This window comes from Balaenoptera ricei, chromosome 7, assembly GCF_028023285.1.
Source record: "Balaenoptera ricei isolate mBalRic1 chromosome 7, mBalRic1.hap2, whole genome shotgun sequence".
Classification (NCBI taxonomy): Eukaryota; Metazoa; Chordata; class Mammalia; order Artiodactyla; family Balaenopteridae; genus Balaenoptera; species Balaenoptera ricei.
In genome coordinates this window covers 117,674,921-117,700,234 of record NC_082645.1, presented here as the reverse complement: position 1 = coordinate 117,700,234, position 25,314 = coordinate 117,674,921, and the positions used below count along the sequence as shown (strand labels likewise).

At 44.0% G+C, this 25,314-nt stretch overlaps 1 protein-coding gene and 1 long non-coding RNA gene across 5 annotated transcripts in view; one reads left to right on the top strand and one right to left on the bottom strand.

Annotated features, from left to right (window-relative positions):
* Positions 1-25,314, top strand: part of IQCA1 (IQ motif containing with AAA domain 1) — a 166,898-nt gene that overhangs the window by 108,542 nt on the left and 33,042 nt on the right. For all 4 annotated transcript variants that reach the window (XM_059928994.1, XM_059928990.1, XM_059928992.1 and 1 more), the window contains 4 exons: positions 2,910-2,977; positions 6,739-6,821; positions 14,255-14,362; positions 18,607-18,806. In XM_059928994.1, the coding sequence (XP_059784977.1) occupies positions 2,910-2,977; positions 6,739-6,821; positions 14,255-14,362; positions 18,607-18,806 (459 nt within the window). The remainder of the gene's footprint in view (positions 1-2,909; positions 2,978-6,738; positions 6,822-14,254; positions 14,363-18,606; positions 18,807-25,314) is intronic.
* Positions 11,669-15,460, bottom strand: LOC132369320 (uncharacterized). Its single transcript, XR_009504330.1, has 3 exons — positions 15,003-15,460; positions 14,456-14,623; positions 11,669-11,921 (listed from the first exon to the last, which is right to left on the bottom strand). It is a non-coding gene; the product is annotated as an uncharacterized LOC132369320 (long non-coding RNA).

Genomic DNA, 25,314 nt, shown 5'->3' with positions numbered 1-25,314 from the left:
AAGATGTCACAAAGAAAGAAAACTACAGGCCAATATCTCTGATGCAAAAACATGGATGCAAAAATCCTCAACAAAATACTAGCAAACAGAATCCAACAGCACATTAAAAGGATCATACACCATGATCCAGTGGGGTTTATCCCAGAAATGCAAGGATTTTTCAATATATTCAAATCAATCAATGTGATACACCATATTAACAGATTGAAGGAGAAAAACCATATGATCATCTCAATAGATGCACAAAAAGCTTTTGACAAAATTCAACATCCATTTATGATAAAAACTCTCCAGAAAGTAGGCATAGAGGAACCCTACCTCAACATAATAAAGTCCATATATGACAAACCCACAGCCAACATCATTCTCAATGGTGAAAAACTGAAACCATTTCCTCTAAGATCAAGAACAAGACACAGTTGCCCACTCTCACCACTGTTACTCAAAATAGTTTTGGAAGTCCTAGCCATGGCAATCAGAGAAGAAAAAGAAATAAAAGGAATCCAAATTGGAAAAGAAGAAATAAAACTGTCACTGTTTGCAGATGACATGATACTATACATAGAGAATTCTAAAGATGCTACCAGAAAACTACTAGACCTAATCAATGAATTTGGTAGAGTAGCAGGATACAAAATTAATGCACAGAAATCTCTTGCATTCCTATACACTAATGACGAAAAATCTGAAAGAGAAATTAAGGAAACACTCCCATTTACCATTGCAACAAAAAGAATAAAATACCTAGGAATAAACCTACCTAAGGAGACAAAAGACCTGTATGCAGAAAACTGTAAGACACTGATGAAACAAATTAAAGTTGATACAAACAGTTGGAGGATATACCATATTCTTGGATTGGAAGAATCAACATTGTGAAAATGACTATACTACCCAAAGGAATCTACAGATTCAATGCAATCCCTATCAAAATACCAATGGCATTTTTCCATTGGTATGATCCAAAAATTTCACAATTTGTATAGAGACATTTCTCCAAAGAAGATATACAGATTGCCAACAAACACGTGAAAGGATGCTCAACATCACTAATCATTAGAGAAATGAAAATCAAAAGTACAACGAGGTATCGCCTCACACCGGTCAGAATGGCCATCATCAAAAAGTCTACAAACAATAAATGCTGGAGAGGGTGTGGAGGAAAGGGAACCCTCTTGCACTGTTGGTGGGAATGTAAATTGATGCAGCCACTATGGAGAACAGTATGGAGGTTCCTTAAAAAACTAAAAATAGAGCTACCATATGACCCAGCAATCCCACTACTGGGCATATACCCTGAGAAAACCATAATTCAAAAGGAGTCATGTACCACAATGTTCATTGCAGCTCTGTTTACAATAGCCAGGATATGGAAGCAACCTAAGTGTCCATCGACAGATGAATGGATAAAGAAGATGTGGCACATATTTACAATGGAATATTACTCAGCCATAAAAAGAAATGAAATTGAGTAATTTGTAGTGAGGTGGATGGACCTAGAGTCTGTCATATAGAGTGAAGTAAGTCAGAAAAACAAATCCTGTATGCTAACACATATATATGGAATCTAAAAAAAAAAAAAAATGGTTCTGATGAACCTAGGGGCAGGACAGGAATAAAGACACAGACGTAGAGAATGGACTTGAGGACACAGGGAGCGAGAAGGGTAAGCTGGGATGAAGTGAGAGAGTAGCATTGACATATATACACTACCAAATGTGTAATAGATAGCTAGTGGGAAGCAGCTGCATAGCACAGGGAGATCAGCTCTGTGCTTTGCAACCACCTAGAGGGGTGGGATAAGGAGGATGAGAGGGAGATGCAAGAGGGAGGGGATATAGGGATATACATATGCATATAGCTGATTCACTTTGTTATACAGCAGAAACTAACACAACACTGTAAAGCAATTATACTCCAATAAAGATGTTAAATTTGAAAAAAAAAGAGTTTATATTGTAAGATTCCATGTTCAAGAACAGGCGATGCAAATCCCCAGAGAAGTCAGAGTGGTGGTTACCTACAGACCGGAAAGCAGTGTGAGAGAGAATTCAGGAATGGTGAAAATATGTTCTGTATTTTCAACTGGGTGGTAGTTATGTGGTTATATGTAAAAATTAAATGTAAAATGTTAATCATCCTGATGTGGGTATACTTTATGTACGTTATGCTGCAATAAAAACAATAAATGAAAGCATGAATGAAATGAATGAATAAATGGGGAAAAGGACATGCAAGAGTGAAAGATGATGGAGCATTGAGAAAGAACCTGGAGGGAGTCCTTTGTGATGGGGAGCAAGAGTCACCTGAGGAGGCCTGAGATAGAAGATGAGACAACAAAGGAAGAAAGGGGCCAGGCTGCAGAATTTTAACTTTATCCTGTGGGCAATGGGGAGGTACTGGTGGAGATTTTAGACAGAATAGTGCAGCGATCAGCACTGCTTTAACGGACCACATTGTGAGCACTGCCCTCCAGCCGGCACAAGGATCTGAGTGCAAAGCCCTTTGGGGACCAAAGTTGGATGTTTGCCTCACTCTTTGGGCTCCAGGTTTGGGTCCTGATGCTAACAGAGGGGTGATCAGATACCAAAGAAAAGCACAGCTTGATTGCCTGTGCACTCGGCACTCTCATCCTTTGTAGTAAGCGTCCCAGGGCCCAGAAGAAGAACCAGGATGCTCGGGGCCTGCTGGGACAGTCCACGCAGGTTTCAGGGTGGCCACCTCAATGCCAGTCCCTATGTTCACGATGTAAGTGTAGCAGCTCCGTGTACCACGATTGACTTCCCACCTCCCATTCCCCTACACCACCAACCAAAATCAGCTTCCTTAGCTAATTTCTGGAGCTCATTTTTCTTGTTTGCACGAAGCTTGTTTTTACTAAATGGGTTTTTCTTTCCATTTTGTTCCAGAAAAATAAAAAGGAGAAAGGCAAAAAATGGAAAGTGGGGAAGAAGGATAAAGACCCAACGGCTGACAGGTGAGGGGTGCACACTGGGGTGGGGGGCACCCCAGAAAAGAGCATAGGACGTGGCCTGAGTCCTCGGCCTGGTCTGGGAAGGGCAACCCCCCCACTGCTCTGTACACCACACCCCTTCATCCTGGAAGAGTGTGGTGGGCGAAAGCACGGAGACCCCTCTGCAGTCCTGCATGCAGGCCAGCGTCCTCGACTGGGGAGACGCAGTGGAGAGGGGGGGCCTGGAAGGCAGACTCAGGCCCCATCGCTTTTAAGGCCGTGTGACTTTTTTTAAGTTTTAAAATTCGTGGGGTTCTCAAGAAATTTTTTTGAGAAATAGCATCCTGCTACAGCTTTTGAGGGAACGCTGAGGCTTGCAGTCCTTGAGGGCAGAGACAGTTCAGATTACATGCCCGCCCCTGGGCCCGGCCCGCTGAGGCCCTTCCTAAATGCTCCTTGAAGGAAGGGATGAGGATTTGTCTCACTGTAAAAGGATACTTCCATTTCCTTGAGCTTCATCGGCTGAACTTTGATATTAACGAATAATTTTAAATGCTCATTTTTAAGCTGAAATGGGCTTCAGTGCTTTACTATTGGAAATAAATAGGGCCTAGGTTTTCAAACATTTTCAAGGAATTTAATTAAAATCCCTAGGAAGTGAATGTCAGAAATCTTTTTTTTTTTTTAAGATTTATTGATTGATTGATTGATTGAGTGCTATGTTGGGTCTTCGTTTCTGTGCGAGGGCTTTCTCCAGTTGCGGCAAGCGGGGGCCACTCTTCATCGCGGTGCGTGGGGCCTCTCACTATCGCGGCCTCTCTTGTTGCGGAGCACAGGCTCCAGACGCGCAGGCTCAGTAGTTGTGGCTCACGGGCCTAGTTGCTCCGCGGCATGTGGGATCTTCCCAGACCAGGGTTCGAACCCATGTCCTCTGCATTAGCAGGCAGATTCTCAACCACTGCGCCACCAGGGAAGCCCTCAGAAATCATTTTGAATGTATACCTTTTTTCCCATGGGTTTGTTAATGGGTAACAGGTGTTGCTCCCTGTTTGGGGTGTTCCCTTGTTCCCCTTTGCGTGCGCTGATACAGTCCCAAACTCTGCTTGAAAGAAGACCCACGAGAGAGGAAGCCAGCTTGGAACCATCCACAGGAGAAGTGGGGACCAGAGCACCCCAGAGCTGGTGCACACGCCCAGGGCCCTGGCAGGCAGCCTCTGGAGAGACACCCTGCCTTGGTGTGGGCTTTGGCTCTGGGGAGAAAAGGCTCCCACAGGATATCGCTAGAGGGAGGAGCTGCAGGCTTCCTCACATGACGTTCCACTGTTTAGGGAAAAGTTCAAGGTCAAGAGCTTTGGCTGACCGCTGCCTGGTCAGCATTCTGAGACCCAGGCACCCAGTTCCTGGGGAGGAACCCATCTACCGATGCACCAACACTGACGCCTCCTTGGGGGCATGTTGTAGTCCCTTCCCTGGAGGAAGGTCCAGCCCCTGCCTACCCGCAGGGCCACTGCTGTCTTTCAGTGACTTTCACATGCCACTTTTCTCCTTTGTCCTTACCTCAGTCTTTCAGGAGAAAAAGATCCTGCTAAGTGTCTTATTGATTGACCACCCAGAGCTAAACTCAAATCTGCCCAGATGAGCTGATCACTAAGTTAAAATTATCTATTCACATTCTCTGCATTTAAAGAGTCGCTTAACTGAATACAATTCTGCTTTAACAACACAGAGCACACACGTGTGGCTCATGGACCGTGTCTGTTAGTCAATGAATGTGTTCTTTGCATATGTTTCTTTACAGTTGAACTATTATAAATGAGCTACAGCAATTCTCTAGTGAAATGAAGAAAGACCAGTAGTATTTTATTCACTTTTATACCCAAAAGTGCAAAAATACCTGATCATCTTATTCCTGGAAGACTTTTCATTTTAATTTTAAAGACTATTTTATTCATTAAGTGGGATTCAGTAAATGGGCTAGTTCTCTGCCAAGACACTGTAAGACAACTTATGTTTCTCTCATCCAGTTAGGATAAACCTTAAATCAGTATTTTTATCATAGTTTATAAGGTGGTTTTATTTTATTTATTTACTTTTTTTTTTTTTTTCCCCATCACAAAACTACTCAACAGTGTGCTGACAGTCAAGGTATTCAAGGGACATTTCATGCTCCCTGCCATTCACAGGGATTGTTATTGTTGAGTATTGTAATGGCCTCCTGAAAAATCAATTTAAATAGATTTATCACTCTTAGCTCCCTCATCTATCTCTTCCTGGTCACTGTATGTGGCCGTGCTCAGAAAGGGACCATCTCTTCTCAGCCACTTCCTGGTTAATGATTAGGATGATCTATTATTAGTTTACAATTTGGGATTCCTCCCTGACCATTCCTGGGCATGATGCTTTTCTGTTCACTCAAGGCAGCCCCAGGCTGGTAGGTTGGCTGTCCAGAAAAAAGGGGGCCTAGGGCTTTCAAACTGGCTAAGCCATATAAGGTAGCCATATAAGGTAGTTTTAGAGTTGAAATTTTTTACTCTGTAGCAAGAGTTTATTTCACTGGAAAGATCCAAATATAGATTTGTGTTCCCGGAGTCTTAAGATACTTGGTTTGGATTATTTTAGAGACTCTTATTCAATTTTATGTTAATATTTTACGCATATATTTATGTTAAACGAATATTCAAGTCAAAACACTACAGTTGATACTGCCTTGGTATAGGTCAGATACTGTCATCCCAAATTCCATTACAATTAAAACTTTCTTAATTCTCAGCTGAGGGCACACTATTTTAAATATATTTGATAGAATAAAATTTCAGTCAACCGAAGACTGGAGTCATTGAATTAACATCTATCCCGATGGTATTTGGCTTGAATCTCACTGATGTTCTTGAGTCTCTTTTAATCACACTAACTTGGATCATTGAACAATCAAAGAACAGTTTAAAAATAGTTATATTTACAATTCTTCAGTCTAAAGAAAGACTGGGGTTGAACCAAAGCATCAGGCCCCTAAAAATGAAAAGGGAAAAGACAAAACATCTCGAAGGACTCTGTTGAACCGTATTTGAGCATGATCTAGCTGAATTCCAGCAAGCCAAGCCCCAGTTAATTTCACTGGGAGTTTCATTCATTAAGTGGGATACTACCTCCATTTTTTTCCTCAAGTAGTATAAATTACCACTATGCTGGCTACATGCCCAAGGCCCCCTTAGAGAAGAGGTTTTGTCATCTGTAAACACTACGGAAGAGTATAACATCCTCCTAAAAAATTATAATATTTTGTCTTTCATATTAAAATGATTTCCATTATAAGCCTTTGTTTTTTATAGATATTTCTTTTAAACTATTATGCTATGGAGTTAAAAGGAAACGTCAATTTCGCGAAGGACTGATGGTTTATTACAGCTTGCAGATACTAACTGAATATATAATTATGGCCCCGTTATGTTACTATTATTGGGTAATTTCTAATTCATATTTGTGCCATCATGAAGGCTGATGAAAGGGCAGACTGCAGGAGTTATAGCTGGTCTCAGATGCCCAAAGATATAATTCTTATTAATGGGAAACATCAGGTATACCCATGGACGAGTGCAAGTATTGTTTTTAAAAAGCCTAATTTATCCCCAAATTGTAGTAACGCTTCAAAAATCAACTTATTTGCATACATTCAAATGTACTTTGAATGAGATCTGGTTAAAGTTCTCTGAGTATGTGATGATTAACATCAGTACTGCTGATTTGATGTGTTTGCTCACAGAATAGATGGTCTGCTTTATCCCCAGGACCATCGAATCTCTGTATAAGGAACTAGTGGAAGAAGGCTTACTGATCCAGGCTCTGAAAGTCAACCTCTCTGATTACATTGGTAAAGTACACAAAGAATAATGCATGTATGTGTCACATATGTATGTCACCCCTTGGGTTTTGAGGACCCAACAGCCGGAAGTATGTTTCGTCTGTGCTTTTGTCCAACCTAAAATCTGGCCCTTAGTGGCTTGCAGTAAATGTTTGTTGGATTGAATTGATTTGAGTTCATTCTTTGCTGTGATCTAATGGGTCCAGCTCTCTCCCCTAATGTGGTAGAAGCAGGTTTCCAAACCTACTAGCAGGGTTCCTGGAGGCATTCTTTGTGGCTTAAACTGAATTGAGGAAATGAGGAATTGTTCATGTGCTCTGGTTATCAAAATGCCCTAGGGGGCAGTCCCTGGTACTTCCAACACAGAGTCCTCACAGGAGAAATTCCTTCCAGAATTCCATCTAGGGGCCACCACAGGAGTAGTTGGGAGGAAAAAGAGGGCACATTTGCTATCACCATCTTCAGCTAATGTTTTTCTCTTAATTTTTAAAAAATACCATGAGGATCTGAAAACATATTTAAAGCTTAAAATTCTTGATACTCCTACCACCCTAATGCAGATATCATTTTCACTTTCATACAGCTACAGTCAACTGAGGACATTCACCTACGTAACCACGAAAAGATAATCACACTCAGAAAATTTAACATTAATGTCGTACTGTTTCCACTAGGTAATATCTAGTTAATAATTTTCCCGATAGTCCTAATAAATAACGCCCTTTGTAACTGTTTGTCTTTCTCAATCCCAAATGCAGTCAGGGATCACGGATGTGATGGTCATATCTTCTTCGTCCCCTTTCATTCCTCTAATCAGCACCAATTTACAGGCTTTTCCAGTCCTTCACAACATTGACATTTTTAAAGAGTCTGAGCCGTTTTACAGACTCTCCTTCAACTGAATTGGTTTGATGGTTTGATGGTTTCCTCCTGACTTGATTCATGTTAAACATTTTTGACAGGAAAACTACAGGTAATATCGTGTCCTTCTCAGTCTTTCACATTGAGGGCACAAAAATGACGCTTTGTCCCATCACTAGTGATGTTAAGTTTAATCACTGGCGAAGGTGCTGTTCCACAGATTTCTCCATCGTAAAGCTCCATTGTCCCCTTTGTAATCAATGAATAATCTGTGGGGGATAGTTTGAGGCTGTGGAGATTCTGTTCCCAACCATCTTAAAGGTGTAGGCATCCGCCGATGACGTCTGCCTGCATCAGTTTTTGCTATGGTGGTTGTAAAGTGGGAATATCCTATTTCTGTCTCCTCTTCTAGCAGGTACCATCGTTCTGGAGAGATTTCCCTCCCACCCTCCTTTTAAAATTGTTTTGGTACTAGAGTAGACACGTGGATTCTCTCTTTTTAAAATTGTATTATAACCCATTTCCGAGTTATTCATTCCAGTGTTTACACTGACCCAGTTTTGGCCTGCAGGAGCAAAAAGGCTGACATTTTCCTTGGATCAAAAAATGATCACTTTAATCCCTTTGAAATAAAGCCACATTTCCTTCTCAGGGGCTTGGAGGAGCATATTTCCTAATGGTGTAAGATTTTACCAGAAAATGTACTGGAATATCTGTTGGGTTTCTATTTATTTTATGTGTTTCTTATTCAAGTACTGCAGGGTTTTCTCCTGGATTGCCTTGATTATGTTCTGTTAATTCTGTTCATATGAAAAAATAACACTTTTAGCAGAACCTACCTCTTTACTTACAATTGGGATCTCTGAGTGCTGTCTCTCTCCTTGTCTGGTTTCTTCCTTCATATCATGTCTTTTTTGCTTATCACTGAATTCCTAGTTTTTAGTACAGTGCCTAGCACATGGTAGAGTCTCAGAGAATTAATGGACATATTTCTCATCTTCTTACTAATTTCTTATCCATCTTGGACTTCCTCACTGATCTCTTTGTCAGTTTCCAGGCAGCATCTTGAAGATGCTTAAGGTCAAAGCAAATGAATCAACCTCTTAAGAGTGACCTCAAATGTAAATGACCCAGTCTAGCAAAATCAGTCAAATTGCCACAAGGATTGGCTCCCTTTGGTCTTTTCCACGTTTGTCTTCTTTTTCCCGGTTAAGATCCTTAGCTTGAAAAGATGGCAGTGGATCTTCCCAGATCCCCACATAAAAATAGACAAAGCAACTAGATGGCAAAAGCAAACACCTGTGGACAACATTAACACAAAAACGAAATAACCAAGTTTCCCCTCAAAGCCCAAAGTGCAAGCCATTGGGGACAAAAAACAAAAGAACCCCAAAATAGCCAGCAAGCGCTCACTGGAAAGCACAGCAGACCAGGGTAGTAACTGCAGCTGGAATTGAGAGGGGTTTGCTCACTTCAACAGCAGGTGCGTGAAAATGGATAGAATCAGAAAGTATGAACGGGCGAGAACAGTCCAACCTCTGGATGCTCTTGAAATTGACCCTTCCAAGACACAGCCTTATACTGAGAAGAAACTCTTGGGAGTAGAACCACAATTGAATAGGAACAACAGAGATGAGGGAGAGAAAAGGTCCAGAATAAATTGGGGGAGGGGAACAGGACAAGGACATCTCAAAAAGCAAGCCACCATACTAATAACATATATGAAAACAACAGAAGAGGGGACTCTATGAAATTTAAAAAGCTACCCTGACCCAAGCTATCTTCTAAACATACAGGAATATTAACTCATATAAATTTAAGCAATGGAAAATGTCAAGGTCAAAGCCCATGCCAGATGTATATTAAAAAAGAAAGAATAAGGAGCAAAGTATCATCACAAAAAGACATGCCCACAAAGCAGACATAACTGGAACCTACTCTTTCAAACCAAGCTAATACACATTAAGAAAATCATAGAAGATATGTAAGAATACATAAAATGGAATTAGAAAAGTGCAGAAATGAGCTACACAAAATTCCAGGAATATTTTAAATAAAGGAGAAAAATCGTTTTAGGACAAAACTAAGTTACAATGAATACAAGAATGAATAAAGTCTACAAACCATGCTTTAAGAGAAATGAAATGTGAAAGACAGAAATTTTTTTTAAATAAAACTAGAAATGAAGAACAAGATTAAAAGGTTTCAAAAGAAAGTAACAAGTACTAAAGGTAGGCAAAGAAAATTCACATAGGCAGGCAAAGATAATACACATCCCTGAAGAAGAAAACCAAAGCCAAGGAACAGAACAAATACTAAGAATTTTTATTCATGAAAAATTTCCTAAAACAGAAATGCAAACCGCATAATGAATGATCACACTTTGTATGTGAGAATATCAACTCCAATTGACCAACACCAAGATGTATTCTAATAAAAGTACCAGACCTTAAAGTAAAGGGGAAAAAGAAACCTTGGGGCATTACCCCTCCTCCTTTTCTAGCTGGCCCAAAGCTGGACAAGCAGGGCAGGGTGGGTGTTGGCTGTGCCTCAGCAACTCCCCCTGCAGGCGGGGACGGAGCACAAACCCTCAGACTCAGAACGTGGCCGCATGGTTTGGACATTCTCCACAGCCCAGGAACCCTGTATTCACAGCCAGCCTGGCTCAGCAGTGCCGGGACACGAGTTGTTTGGGGGGCTTCCACTCTTTTCTAAACACCACTCAAATCCAAATACGCACTAGGATCACAGCAGTTAGGGCTGAAAGAGACTTGGAAGGCAGGAAACTTAAGTTCATAATGTCTGGTTCCCCCAAGGCCCAGCCCCCAACTCCCCCCACCCCCAGTTCCTTGCTCTGTCCCTGCGCACCTGCCCAGCTCAGAGCGCTGACCCTGTGCCCAGCAACCAGCTCCCGCCACCAGCTTGGGTATGCAAGAAATAGCACATTTCCTTATTCTTTAAATCACCACAACTTAGCATCACGAGGGCTAAACTGCCAAGGTTATTCAAATTCAATCATTCTTACAAGCCTCCACCCCTGCCCCCAGGTACCATCAAGGTCCCCGATTCCCAAATGGTGCCTGGAGGCTGGGGAGAGATTCTGGGCACTGGCGCCCTCCAGGACCCCTTGGTGCCTGCAGGGGCCACTCATGCCTGCCTGGGGCCCTCTCTCAGCGAGGGGCTCTCTCCCGTGCTCCCTTGTCCTCCGTGCCACCAGGACACAGGGCTGATGCCCACCGACCAGAGACCCACTGACCAGCTGTCCCGCCCAGGCTGGGAATGTCTCCTCCCTCCTGCCTCTGAAGCTCCCACCCTCTCGGCTGCTGGTCCTTTCTGTAATCTTTCTGTGCCTCAGTTTCCACAATTATGAGGCTAATAACAGCAACGGCCTCACTAAATTGCTGTGACAATTTAATGAGTGAGGAAATGGAGCCCTCGAGGGCGTGCTGGCACAGAGCTAGCTAGCTGTGTCCCTGGGTTGCTGCGGTGGTGATCTCACCTATCCTTCCGCGGGCTCAGGGTTTGCCAGCCAGAGGGCTTGTGACTGCCTGGTGCCTCCGTGCCCCTCCCTCCCTGTGCACATCGCAGAAGCACGAGGCACCTAGGTCGGCCACTGCTCAAGGGGAAAATACAGAGGGAACAAACACAGCCAGTACTCCCCTAAATTACCTGGCTCTGCCTATGGTTCTGGAGCTGCTGCGTTCGGTGGGAACATGGACACCCAGGCCAGGGCTGGTGCTTCTCACTTTCTCCTTAGCATCCAGGGCCTGTCCTAAGAACAAGAAGATTCAACGGGTTCCCCAAAATCCCACCTTAGAAGACTTGACTTAGACATTACATGTGAAAAACATCTGAAGCTTCGGAATACCTGGGCCCCAGGGTGCATAATCTTGGCAGAGCTGTTGCAACAGAAAGTTAACCTGAGAAGTTTCTCTGTCGACCACATTCTGGAAGCTGGTAGCCTGCATCCAACATACATTTTTATTGTATAAACAATTCAGGAACCTGGATTGTAACCACGTAGCACGCGTCACCGTGCTCTTCATCATCAGAAGATGCTCTGTTCAGCCTTGGCAGTGCCCGGGGCAGAGCTGGCATGTCCTGGTGCAGGTGGGAGGCCCCAAGTCCTACGAGCATCGTCTGCTGACTTGAGGCCTCCTGTGTTCTCTCACTCCTTTTCTTTGAGTAACTTTTTTAAGAGGCTGTTATTTTTTATCAATTGTTCTGTTCTTTATTCTCTTTTCAATGCTGTGTGGGGTAGAATGGAAATGTTAGAAGCTGATTTCACCTTGATTTCTCAAATATTTTTATTTCTCCTTATTTTTTAAGTGTGCGCATATGTTCCTTTTCTCTACAATTAGTTCCTCCTTCTGTGTCCATTTGCTAGGGCTGCTGTAACAAGTACCACAGTAGGGCAGCTTAAACAGCAGAAAATTACTTTCTCCCAGTTCTGGAGGCCAGAAGTCCAACGCCACGGTGTCAGCAGTGTTGGTTCCTTCTGGAGGCTCTGAGAAGGAATCTTTTGGCTGTAGCCTCAGAGCCCCTTCAAGCCCCCACCTCTGTCCTGCTCCCTGGACCTGTCAGTCCTCCCCTGCCAGGATGCTGAGCTGCCCTGGGGCTCACGTGGCCTAAACTGACCTCTTCCTCTCACCCCTCATCTCGTCCATCCCTCGGTGGTTTGCTGGCAGTCGTTGGCGATCCTTGGCTTCTGCTGTATCACCCCATCTCTGCCTTCATCCTCACGTGAACTCCTCCCTGTGTGTGTGTCTGTGTCCAAACTCCCCCTTTTTATAAAGGACACCAGTCATATTGGATTAGGACCCACCCTAATAACCTCAGTTTAATTAATTACGTCTGCAATGATCCTATTTCCAAATAAGGTCACATTCTGAGATACTGGAGGTTAGGCTTTGACATACGGATTTTTAAGGGGACACAATCCTACCCATAACACAGTCCTGTTTCTTTTCCCGCTGCTGTCCTAGGTTTCCTTGCCCTTTTTCATGCTTTCTATCTCCGACACCTCTTCATCTGCTGCTCCTTCTTCCCTCGCTCGTGGAAGACCTGGTGTCTGTGCAGGGAGCCCTGAAGTCTCTAAATTCTGAATGAGTCCGTGGGAAGGGCTTATGGCTTCCATGCTGGGCAATAGCAAAGCATAGTGACACACTTTCAGAATGAGTCTCCTCACTTGGCAGAGGGTCGTTCCTTCTATTAGAACCAACACCCACCAGTTCAACTTCCTTTGTCTGAGTAGGGACTAGAAAATATGGCGCATTTGGGTATTAACTTGGATTTACTTAAGCAGGAAAATGGGGTCACTTTTATGCCCCCCCTAATGTCATGTTTACAGCAATAAGTGCTGGATTTAACGGTGGCTGCAGGATCCCTTCCTGCTCTAGTGAAGGCGAAATGAACCGCTCTTCTATTTATTACCTGCTCATTAAAAAGCGTGCAGATCCGGAAGCCATAATAGACGCTTTCATTATCACTCATTTCCCTCACCAAGACCATTGCCCTTGCCAAGGACTTTTTTTCATGCGGAGGCTTTGAAAGGCTGTGGCCCACAACAAAACAGCAATCGTTATCTGGATTTTAACTCTCATTTCCTTAGCATTTGAAAATGCTTTAAAGCCCTTGATATTTTCAGGATTTCGTAGACACCTACATGTATTTCTTCAGTGTTTTCATACACACATAAAGGCATTTGTTGTACATATATAACATTGAAAGCTCTGCAAGATCCGTACTTGCTATGAAAAGAAAAAGTCAGGAAAAAAAACATCAAGAGATTGTGATTCGTTTTTTGAATATTTTTCCTTCAGATTCAGGTACAGATCAAGAGAGAATCACATGAGCATGTAAAAGTCCATCCTCATGACAAATGAAGGCAGCAAAACTAATTTTCGTGGTGACCTTATCTAAGTTAGAAAATAACACTTCAGATTTATGACTAGTTACAATTAAGCTCTTTGATGCCTTCTAATTAAACCTGTAAAGATTTATTTCGATATTATTCCTTTGGTAATCCTTTAAAAATGATAAAAATGTTAATGAATATCACCCTCAAAAGGAGATATTTCTATTTATCCTAAATTAGACTTAGATCCTACCTTTCAAATGATTGCATTTCGGGTTCAGATTTACACGGCTTCAATACAAATTTCACATCCATCTTAAGTAAGTTATTTTTAAAGTTTGTGCAAATGTTAGACATAATCTCTTGGAACAGAAATTAAACCAAACCTGCCGTATTTTAGTTTACTTTGTATGTTCTTCATCTTAGAACTTTGCTCTTCACATATTCAACATCCGAAGGTTATTCTTTAAAATACTGGGAGGTTAGTATCATACTCAACATAATTCCCAGTTATTGTAGCGAGTATAGAAATGTTTTTGTGGCTGGACAGTTTTTCTTCAAGCCTTTATCTGAGAAGTTCTTTATAATGACTCTCCATAATATGAGTGTATTTGCTCAGAAATGTTCAATTTGTATCCTATGTTAGTTTTGCAAGTGTCCAAATTATGCAACTCAGAGTAGCGTAGTTTCCCATTCATTTGTCCTCTATTTTTTTTCTCCCCAGGTGAGTACAGCTACTTGGGGACTACTCTTCGCCAGATGTCCACAGAACCCATGCCTTCCCTCCTGGATGTCCGACAGCTAATCACCCTGTACGGCATCCTGCCACTAGGTAAGGACTCCACTTGCCCTGTTGTGCCTTTGCTAGAAGCAGGCGTGTGTGCTCGTGTCTTCCTGGTCGTCATCAGTGTGCATTGCGGCTTACCTCTTCTACTGAGAATTGTGAGTGAGGGTCGTTCTGCTGGGCTAGAGCATCCTGGAGCACAGAAAAGTACCGCCCGGGAAGCACATCTGTAGCGCCTTTGAATGTCTGGTTAGCATTTTGAAGGTCCTGGAAGCTGTCATCTGGAGAAATGATAACCAAGGCAAGCACCTGCGATTCAAAGTGACCAAATTAGGGCTTCCCCGGTGACGCAGTGGTTGAGAATCTGCCTGCCAATGCAGGGGACACAGGTTCGAGCCCTGGTCTGGGAAGATCCCACATGCCGCGGAGCAACTGGGCCCGTGAGCCACAACTACTGAGCCTGCGCGTCTGGAGCCTGTGCTCCGCAACGAGAGAGGCCGCGATAGTGAGAGGCCCGTGCATCGCGATGAAGAGTGGCCCCCGCTTGCCGCAACTAGAGAAAGCCCTCGCACAGAAACGAAGACCCAACACAGCCAAAAATAAATAATAAATAAATAATAAATAAATTTTTAACAAAAAACAAAATAACAAAGTGACCAAATTAGACAAAGGCTGAGGATAGGCTTACCTGTTACACACAGGCTCTGTCACTGGGTCCTTAACAGAGCTGGCCCTTCAGGAGTCAGTGAAAGTGTATTTCTTGGATCTAAAGAATCAAGGCTCTGCCAGTTTCCACGGAGATTCAATCATGGTTGTTCAGACAGACGGACCAGAGTCTACAGGAAAGTCGGGGCTCTCGGTAACGGATACCTGCCCCTCTCGTTCACTTTTATTTATGTTTTCATGACTGCGTCACCTGGGGCAGGGGCAGGAACTCCAGCCAGCCGTGCTCTGATGACCATTCTGAACTAGAAATCGCATTTTGTTTTGTTTAATTTGCTTTAAAGTGAGATGGGAATCGTTTGGACACTTCTCATCTTATTCCACGTTGACGTAAATAAGAACTTAAACCTATTGGCAAGGAACAGTTCATTCTTCTTTCAACTTCCTGTCAGAAGCAGTCCATAGAATAGGGGTCAACATAAATAAAATACATATATAACACAAATATATAATACTTGGGGATCAACATAATTTGGGGTCAACAAAATCAATATGCAATATTTAACGGGGTCCGTGTAAATAAACAGATTAGCCCTCAAACTTCATCACAGAGTGATGGAAGGCAGTAGAGCCGCGAACATCAAGAGGTGTCAAGATTGTAAGGGAACTCCTCACAAGTGAGCATGTGGTGTGTCTGCATCCTCCGCTGGCAGATACAAGGTGATGGGTGTCGTCTCCAAGCTGACTTGAGGGTTCTGGAAGAAGCGTGCCCGGGAGGCATCCCACCCGGACCCTCCTTTTGTCAATAAGAAACCCGAAGTCTCCCTGGTGGCTGACGTCCCCAGCCCCGGAGGCAGCGGGGCGTTTGTTCTCATGACCTGTTCACGAGTTTGCACTGTACAAACAAGTCAGACAGAGAAGTTCGCTCACACGGCAGCCTGCCAGGGTTTCGTCTGAATTTCATACGTCTAAACTAGTATCTGGTCACAAAAGGGAATGCGTTTGTTGGTCTGATTATCCAGGTCGCCACTGCCAGGACCAGCCAAGGCGGCCACTTGGAAGAGGGCACTGAGGACACACCGCAAGGCCACTTCCCACCCTGCCCGGCAACAAAGCTCCCACCGGCCTCCAGGGTTCCAGGAGCCTCGGCCAGGGCTCCCAGGACGAGGTGTGAACTTTCAAAGCAGTAAGGGCAGTAAGGGAATGCCCAGGAAGCATCTGGTCAGCATTCACCTGCTCACTGCCCCCCGGCCCAGAAATATCACTGTCCCCGCAGCGTGGAGGGAGAGAGGGAGGCGAGGGGGGAGGGCGCTCATGCAGCAGATGCGTTTTATGTGCGGTTTCATCGCCCAGCAGAGGTGGCCGTTGAGCAGCTCTCACGGATGAGTAAGCCTTTCCATGATGTTGAGGAACTTTCTCCAAGTCCGGGGTCAGAAGGGGCAGAGCTGGGCTTAGGACACGGAACACTGGCTTCCTTGTGACTATTTAATCCTCCGAAAGTTGAAAAGGGTGAACGCACAAAAGCCTGGAAATTTCCTCTGTCTCTTAGCAATTCTAGGCAATTTTTAAAACTGCCCTTGAAAGGCGAGATGAGCAGCTAGAGCCATGGACTCCGTGGCAGGTTTGTCCCCAGCGACTCCCCGGCCCCTCCCTGCCCTGCCGTCTGCTGAGCTCTCCAGAGGCCAGCGAGGCCCCGGTGCAGAGGCCTTTCTGGACCCACCCTCTCCTCCTCTGCACGACGCTGGTGACCACCCCCTTCCTTCTGGAAAGTCACATCCCTGGGGTAGATGACGTGTCCGGGGCCTCCCCCGCCTGTGCCCCTTCCCTCCTGCCGCCCCTCCCCCAGTTCTGTCCTCAGCGCTGTTCTCCCCTCCCTCCACCCCTTCCAGAACTCTCCTGGGCCCCAGGCTTTGGCCACTGCTCTAACCCTCATCATCTTCCAGGGACCCCGACAGCTGGCACCACTCTCCGCCCCACCCCCTTGCTGACCCCAGCTCCCTCGCCAGCCAGAATCATCTCCCCCCCCCCCAGGACCTGACCTTCCGCTCCAGGCTATGGTCACTGCGTCCCCCCACTTGCATCCTTCTCAGACGCCCCCTTCCACTCTGCCCGTTCTTCACCGGCCAGCCCAGACGCAGCCCCTCTCTCTGAAGTCTGGCCTGACTCACCCCCATGCACCCACCTCATCCCCCCAATGGGAAGTCCTTTCTTCCCTGAATCTCTGTCTCACGGATCTTAGCACGGATCTTTTCCTCCCCTTCTAGTTACTTCTCAAGTTTAGCTCCCCCCCGGCCATAAACTCTTTACAGCAAATCCTGTCTCTACCACATGCGCATCCCCAGTGGCCCCCAGCCGAGGCCACAGACGGAGCCCTCAGTATCCAGGTGATGAACGGAAGACGGGAAGAATGGCGTCTCTCTGCTGTTGTGGAAAATGAGTTCTGCTTCACCATAACACATTGCCATTTCCCACGCTAACCACAAGGGAAGTGTGCCCGTTTAGCTTCATTTTAAAGAGAACTTGCTCAAAACTACTTTCCAAGTTTTTGCGGAGTGTAGTCGGTAACTATAAAAATTGTTCCTAATGATTAGATAAATTCCCTAAGTCTTGTCAATCACACAAGAAAAAAGAAAGAGAAGCACAATAATAATTAGAATGTTGATTTGTTTACAGCTGATCCAGAAGAGCCCAGCAGTTGACCAAAAGCAAATTAGTGCGATAGCCGATGTTCCAATCACAGCCTTCTACAGGATTTCATTCTGTTCACTCTCTAATTCCTTAGTGCCGACGTGTGCTCTGCTCGTGTTCAGGATGATGGAAGAAATCAAGCCCGAGTTCCAATCTGGGCTCGCAGGAGATGGGCGATGAGGTTGAGAGCACAGGGCAGGGACCTCTGAGGGACCTAATAATTCACGTCGTTTATTATCAAGGGTCAGGTTGACTCTGCCCCTACCAACAGACTAGAAACCAGGACAGACAAAACCAACAGGGACCTACTGCGTAGCACAGGGAACTCTGCTCCATATTCTATAATAACGTATACGAGAAAAGAACTTGGAAAAGAATAGGTACGTGTATATGTGTAACTGAATCACTTTGTTGTATGCCTGGAACCAACACAACATGGTTAATCAACTATACTCCAATATAAAGTAAAAATTAAGAAAAAAAAGCCAGGCTACTGCTGCCTGGATCTTGTTTTTTCCCCCTTTTCCCCCGCATCTTCCCGTGCATCGCACATTCGTCTTCCCGAGCCTTCAAAGGCTGTAGTGCTGCTGAGAAGCAGAGAAACCCCCAGCCCCTTCCCCCAAAATGCCAGAGGTTAGTTACTGCAGGAATGTTCTCTAAAATGATGAGTGTGGGGGGAATGCTGGGGTGAGGGGTGAGAGAGAAGCAATGTATTGAACGCCCAAGGAGACCTGACAGCTCCACCTTGACATACAAATCAAAGGTGTCACGGAGCTGGCTGAGACAGGAGGCGTGCCCCTGGTGAGAACTGCCTTCCACACATCCATCACTGTTGCCGAGACTGGGGTCATGCCACGGAGTCATGGCCTTGAGGAGTCCCCGTCTAAGAACCACTTATTTTCTTGGCGGGATCTTAGAGCCTCTGCCTCTGCATTTTTTAGGTTCTGAAGCAGTGCATGAGAAAGCTCCTTCGGTGAAATCCCTGCTCTTGGCTGGTCCGTCTGGGGTGGGGAAGAAGTTGCTGGTCCACGCCATCTGTACCGAAACGGGAGCCAACCTCTTCAACTTGTCTGCAGCTAACATTGCCGGGAAATACCCGGGCAAAAATGGCCTCCAGATGATGCTACACGTCGTCCTCAAGGTATCTGTCACATTTCTTGATCTCCGGTTCTCCTCCTTCTTTCAAATTGCATTTTCAAATGCTGCAGTTAATCTCCTTAAGCCAGCTAGCACAGACCCTCACAGATAATTTCCTTAGGCAGACATGCACATCCCTCTTAAACTTCCCCATTGCATCCTCCTGTAAATTGCTTTATTATTGCATCTGGCTGAGCGTCCAACAACCAGACACAGCTTCTTTCTTTGCGTAAATGCCCTCCTGTGCCATTCAGATCAGCTTCCTTCTGCCACAGGAGTTCTTCCTGCAGTGTTCACAGGTCTCGTTAAAAATTCAATCCTTTTCCAGCCCACCTCCCTCCAATAATGGCATCAGATATTTGCATTTGGGGGTATTTTTTTTCTCACGTGGCGTAAATTGAAGTCAGCTTCTCACACAGGAAATAAAGGAGGAACTCACAGGAAGCTAAGCTGACCGCAGTAGTGTAGATATTCAATTACATCCCCGTGCCAGAGGATGCCACGTCCTCGAAGGTGCATACACAGCCCAGCACTGTGATCTTAGATAAGCTCTTCACCTCCCTGCGTCTCTGTTTTATCGTCACTGAAATGAAGGAGTCAAACCAAATGATACTGTCAGCCCTAAAAGCAATGATTCTCTGATATAGTTTAGATGTAGATGATGATGGTGATGGACGATGATGAAGATACATCGATGGATGGATGGATAGGTAGATGATAGATAATAGATAGATGGATAGATAGAGACACAATATACATATGTACACCTGAGGATTACCAAGTTTTAGAGCATTCTGATACTCAATATTTATATTTGATATTAAAACTTCACAGGATTTCATTTTCATTTGTTTGAGTCCCTCAAGGTTGTCCTTAGGCTGTTCAGTTCATTTTGCTAGCATGCCCGATAAGCCAGCTTTTACTATATCAAAATGTACACAGAGCAAGGACTGTCCGGTACCTGGGGCTAGATGTTAGCTCTGCATCTGCTTTCAGGGGAGATGGTTACACACAAGCAGCCGCTCATAGAAATGGTTCCTTTTCCGTCTCCTCCTAACAGCCCCAGGGAGGAAGTGATGGCAGCGGGGTTTCCTCTCCCAGCCACATGGACCCCATGCTGCGCAAGTTAGGACATCCCCCCCTACTTTCGTCCCTTGCTTGTCCTGAAGGAATCCATGGAGAGAGAAGTTTGAGGAGCTGGGAGGCGAGAAGAAGAAGGAGGGTGGGGAATAAAGAGCGAGCATTAAGCTGTTTAATAGAGCACCTCATACACGCTAAGTGCTCCACGTCTTGTGTCATTGTATTTAATCTTCACAGCAGCCCAGTGAAGAGTCCATTCTCATCCCCATTTTACAGATAAAGAAACTGGGGCTCTGAGAGGTTAAGTAACTTGCCCAAGGCCACCGAGATCAAGTGGCTGAGCAGGGTCCAAACCTAGACCCTTCTCTTCCTGACCCTCCTGCACTATTTTTATTAATGTAAAATTTATATACAGTGACATGCACAGATCTGAAATATGCATTTTAAGTGTGAGCTTTGAAGAAACGGATACAGCTGTGTCACCACCATCTTCATGTGCTTTTTGGTCCTTGTATAACTTCTTTTTTGAAATGTCTGTTCAAGTCATTTGCCTACTCTTCACTGGACTGCTGGTCTTGAGATTTGGAAGAGTTCTTTATATATTCTGGTTACAAGTTCTTTGTGGGACACACATATTGCAAATATTTCCTCTCATTCTGCGACTTGCTTTTTCGTTTTCTAATTTTTTTGTTGTTTACTTGTCCTATCAGTTACTGAGAGGGGGTATTAAAGCCTCCAACTATGATTGTGAAATTCTTTATTTCTCCTTTTAGTTCTGTTGGGTTTTGCCTCACATATGCTGAAGCTCTGTTATGCATGAGATGTATCCACACTTAGGATGTGATGTCTTCCTGATGGGTTATTTTATCATTATGAAATGTCCCTTTTTGTCTCTAATAATACTCCTTATCTTGAAGTCTACCCAGTCTGATATTAATGGTGCCACACCAGCTTTCTTTATACTCTTTTATTTTCAATGTCTTTATAGTTAAAATCCCTTTTTGTGGATAGCACATACTTGAGTCTTGCTTTCTTATCCAATCTGACAATATCTACCATTGAATTGGAGTGTTTGCTCCCTTTACAATTATTCACATGGTTGAGTTAGGTCTCCCGTTTTGCTGTGTGTTCTCCATTTGTCCCATTTCTTTTTTATTCTTCCATTTCTCCTTCTTTTGGGTAAACTCAGTACTTTTTATTACTTTATTTGAATTCCTCTATTGTCTTTTTAGCAATGACTCTTATTTTTCAGTGATTGCTCTACAAATTACAATAGTCATTTTTAACTTAACACAGTCTACATAGCATTAATATTGTACTATTTTCCTTAAAATGTGAGAATCTTACAATATAATCCATTTATTATCCCTTGTCCTTTATGATTTTATCATACATTTTATATCTAGAAATATCAACAACACAATAGAGTGTTATTATTTTTGCATTGAATAGTAATTTGTCTTTTAAAGAAATTCAGCAGAAAAGTTTAATATTTCATACTTACCCACACATTTACCATTTTAAGTGCTCTTCATTCCTTTCTGCCAATCCAGGTTTCCATTTGGTGTCATTTCCCTTTCAGCTGCAGAAATTCCTTTACATTTCTTTTAGTGCAGGTCTGCTGGCAACAAATTTTCTCAGCTTTCATTTTATTTTTAAATGTTTTTACATTGCCTCCATTTTTGAAGGATATTTTTGATGGATATAGAATTCTGGGTTGATACATTTTTCTTTCAGCACTTTAAAAATGTTATTACATTGTCTCTGTGACTGCATTATTTCTGATGAAAAGTTGTCAGAAATTCGAATTATTGATCTCTTGTGTGTAATGTGTCAATATTCTCTGAATGGTTATAAGATTTTCTCTTTATCTTTGTTTTCATTCACTTGGCTATAAGGTGTCTAGATATTTTTGTTTGTTCTTTGTACTTTAACTGCTTGTGGCTCACTGTGCTCATTGAAACTGTAAATACATGTTTTAAGCCAAATTTGGGAAATTTGAGCCATTATTTCCTCAAATATTTTTTCTGCCTCACTTTCTCTCTTCTCCTTCTGAGATATATATATATATATATATACATATATATATATTTGACTGCTTCATATTGTTCCACAAGTCACTGAGGTTCTGTCTCTCTAGTTTCCACATTGGATAATTTCTATTAATCTACATTCAAGTTTACCTACCCTTTCTTCTACTATCTCCAATCTGCTATTAAACCTATCTTGCGGATTATTTTTTTGTATTTCTGACATTTTGCTTTTCAGTTCTAGGATTTAAATTTGCTTATTCTTATAGGTCTCTATTTCTCTGTTGTAATTCTCCATCTGTTCATTCAATGTAGCTATCTTTTCTTTTAAGTCCTTGAACTCAGTAGTTGCCTTATAGTCCTTATCTGCTAATTCCAATACTGTGTCACCTTGGGGTTTGTTTCTATTTGTTTTTTCTTGACTATGTGTCACATGTTTCTGTTTCTTCATATGATTAATAATTTTTTATTGTACATTAGACATTGTGGATGATACATTGTTGACACTCTGAAGCATGCTAGGCTTGGTTCTATCAGGCAGTTAAGTTGCTGGCTGATCAGCTTGAACTTGCAGAGGTTTCGTTTTCTATTTTGTTAGTGTGGGTCTGTTTTGAGTTCACCCTTAGTCCTGGAACCTTGTCTTTACTTTGAGGTCTAAAAGGACAGCTTGAGGTGTTTACCAAGCTCTTTTAACTTGGCAGAAGCTAAGGTATGTGCTCAATTATTTTAGTGTTCCAGCTGTTGCTTTCCACTGAGCTTCTTGGAATCTTCCCCCATGCATGCACACTTGCAAGGTTACCCAATAATTTGAAGATGAGCTGGAATTTGAAGCCCAGCAACCTGACTTGTGGCCTCTGTGTACTTAACCACCAAGCTCAAAGCACTAAGTTCTTCAGAGGAAAAGCAAGAGAAACCCATCCTCTTGCCCAAAAGAACACCTAAATGCACTCATTCTAAATGCTGAATTTTGTTGACATTGTCAAGTAACCAACAGAAGCACATGAGTATAAAAATATTGGCATTTCGTGAGCATCTATATATCACAGACCTTACACTTCTCTCTGTTTTAACTCATTCACTCCTCGCAACAACCTTATGAGGTGGGCACTATTGTTATCCCCATCTTGCTGATAAGAAAACTGAGGTACAGAGCATTTAAGTGATTTTCCTGGGTCGCAATGCCGTGACGTGAGCCTGGTCAGTCTAGGTGCAGAAGCTCCAGGTCTAACAGCTGCGTTATTCAGCCTCTGAATTAAGCCGCTCTTCTCCAGCCACCAAATGGCTCAATCGCTCAGACTCCAGGACAGAGCCAAGGACATGATCATGATGTTCTCACTCTCAAGAAATTATTTGCTCCTGCCACTGAGAGGTTTGTCTCGATATCAGTCAAGCTATCTTTGCATTAATTAGAATCACTGCAGACTGACATTAGGTGGACCACAAAATGCTGGATGTCAGGTTATCAACATGTGGAACAGTACGTGCATCCGCCTAGGCCACTCCACGTTGGAGGGCCTGACACACACCTCGTTAAGCCTCACCTTTACTGTGTACATAGCTGATTAATGAAAGACCAAGAGGTCTCTGGAGTGGAAGTCATTCAATTAAAGATCACGTACAGTGAGCCTCTGTGTCCTGGCAGGACTGACGGAGCAGCTATCTGCATTGCAAAGAGGTATTTGCCTTTAATTAACCAAAGGAAAGTGGGATTTTATGGCTGTGCTGGTTAATCAGTGGCAGGAAGCTCCAGTGCGGTCCTGTTATGTGGGCTGGGGCCGCAGCAGCTTGAGGGCAGCAAAATATGGATCTGAGAGGCATTTGCTGGAGAAGGTGAAATAAGAGAAGGGCCCAATTACTCATCACATCTTCTTATAAAGAATTCCTCTGACTGAATTAATCTCGGCAGAGCAAAGAAGGCAACGCCTAGGAAACATCATAATTTCACTTCTGGCTGGAGGCGTCTGCTTTGCCCACAACACCCCGTGCACGTGAAAACATGCTGGCGAAACAAGTTTCTGATCTGTTTCCCAAGCACAAGTTCAAATCTGTTTTGTTCTCATTATTTTGGGAGGGTTCCTTTATTTTACACGCGATAACTCTAATGCATTCCTTTAAGAAATGCCTTTACCGTACCAGTTAACAAATGTTATTTAAAATTCTCTCGTCTAGTAAAGCTATATGTGGAAAGGAATATACATCTATTTAGCTAGGAAATATTAGAAATACATCTAACAATTAAGAAACACGGGATAAATGATTAATATTTAATAGGTGTTTTGCAGACAAAAGAAGTTATCAAGGCAGGGTGCCAGCCTCCTCAGGTGTTTATGATGGTCAAGCAGGGGATGGAGAAGCAGGGAAGACTCGTTGTCTGGCCAGAAGTTTTATACACACTTTCCCTTTTCATTGCCCCAATCCCTGATGAGGCAGGAATTAATGTCTCCATTTTACAGACCAGAAAACTGAGGCTCAGAATGCTTAATTCAACCAAAAATACAAGAGAACTAAGGGGCTGGCATCTGGATTTAAGCCTAGATCTGACTCCAGAGCCATCACCTGGCCCCCAGCTGGCCTCTGGGAGAGTGAAGGCTGTGTCGTGCCCGGCCCTGTGAAAGCTATGCCCTTGTGGTGGCCCGAGCGCAAGGCCATTCCTGGGCCAGAGTGTCAGCTTACCCTTTTCAGCGTGAGACATTTCAGCGTGAGAAGGTGAAGAAACTGGAGGCTGTAGCGTCCCGTTGGCAGCTCCCGCGGCACCCCACGCCCTCCTGATTTCCCCCTTCCCTGACCCTCCAGACCACCCGTGAGAAGGCGGAGGGGAGGCCAGCAGCATCCTGGAGAGCAGGACAGAGCAGAGCATCCTAATCCTGAGCTCTGGGTCCTGGGGGAGATGGTCCCTCCGTCCCTGGGGTCCTGGCTTCCTCCCTTTCCTCCTTTGTCAGAGGTCTGGCCACTGAGGGCTGGACTCAGAGGGAGACCTAAGAGAGCAGGGCTCACGAGGCCGCCCAGCTGGTGTCTGGGCCACGTGGCCCGTACTGGCCTGCGAATCCGGACAATAGGGAGCTGAGGTGCTCCTCGTGCCTCAGCACCACCCACCAGGGCTCCATGCTGGGCTCACAGCCAACGGCCCGTGGCAGCTGGCCAAGGGATTTTGCCCAGATGTGCTGGTGTAAACAGCTGGCCCAGGAGTCAGCAGATGGGGAGCCCAGGCAATTACATCTCTGTAGCTCGTGGAGGCTTATACTCCCGGTTAATAACCCAGACAAAGACATCGTGGCTATCTGTGGATGATCTTTAAAAAAAAACACACAGATGTACAATAAATGTAATAAATATGTCAGTCCCGCCTTTTCAAGATGAAATTCAGTAAGGGTAAAGCAGAGACCTACACCTGACCCCCCAAAA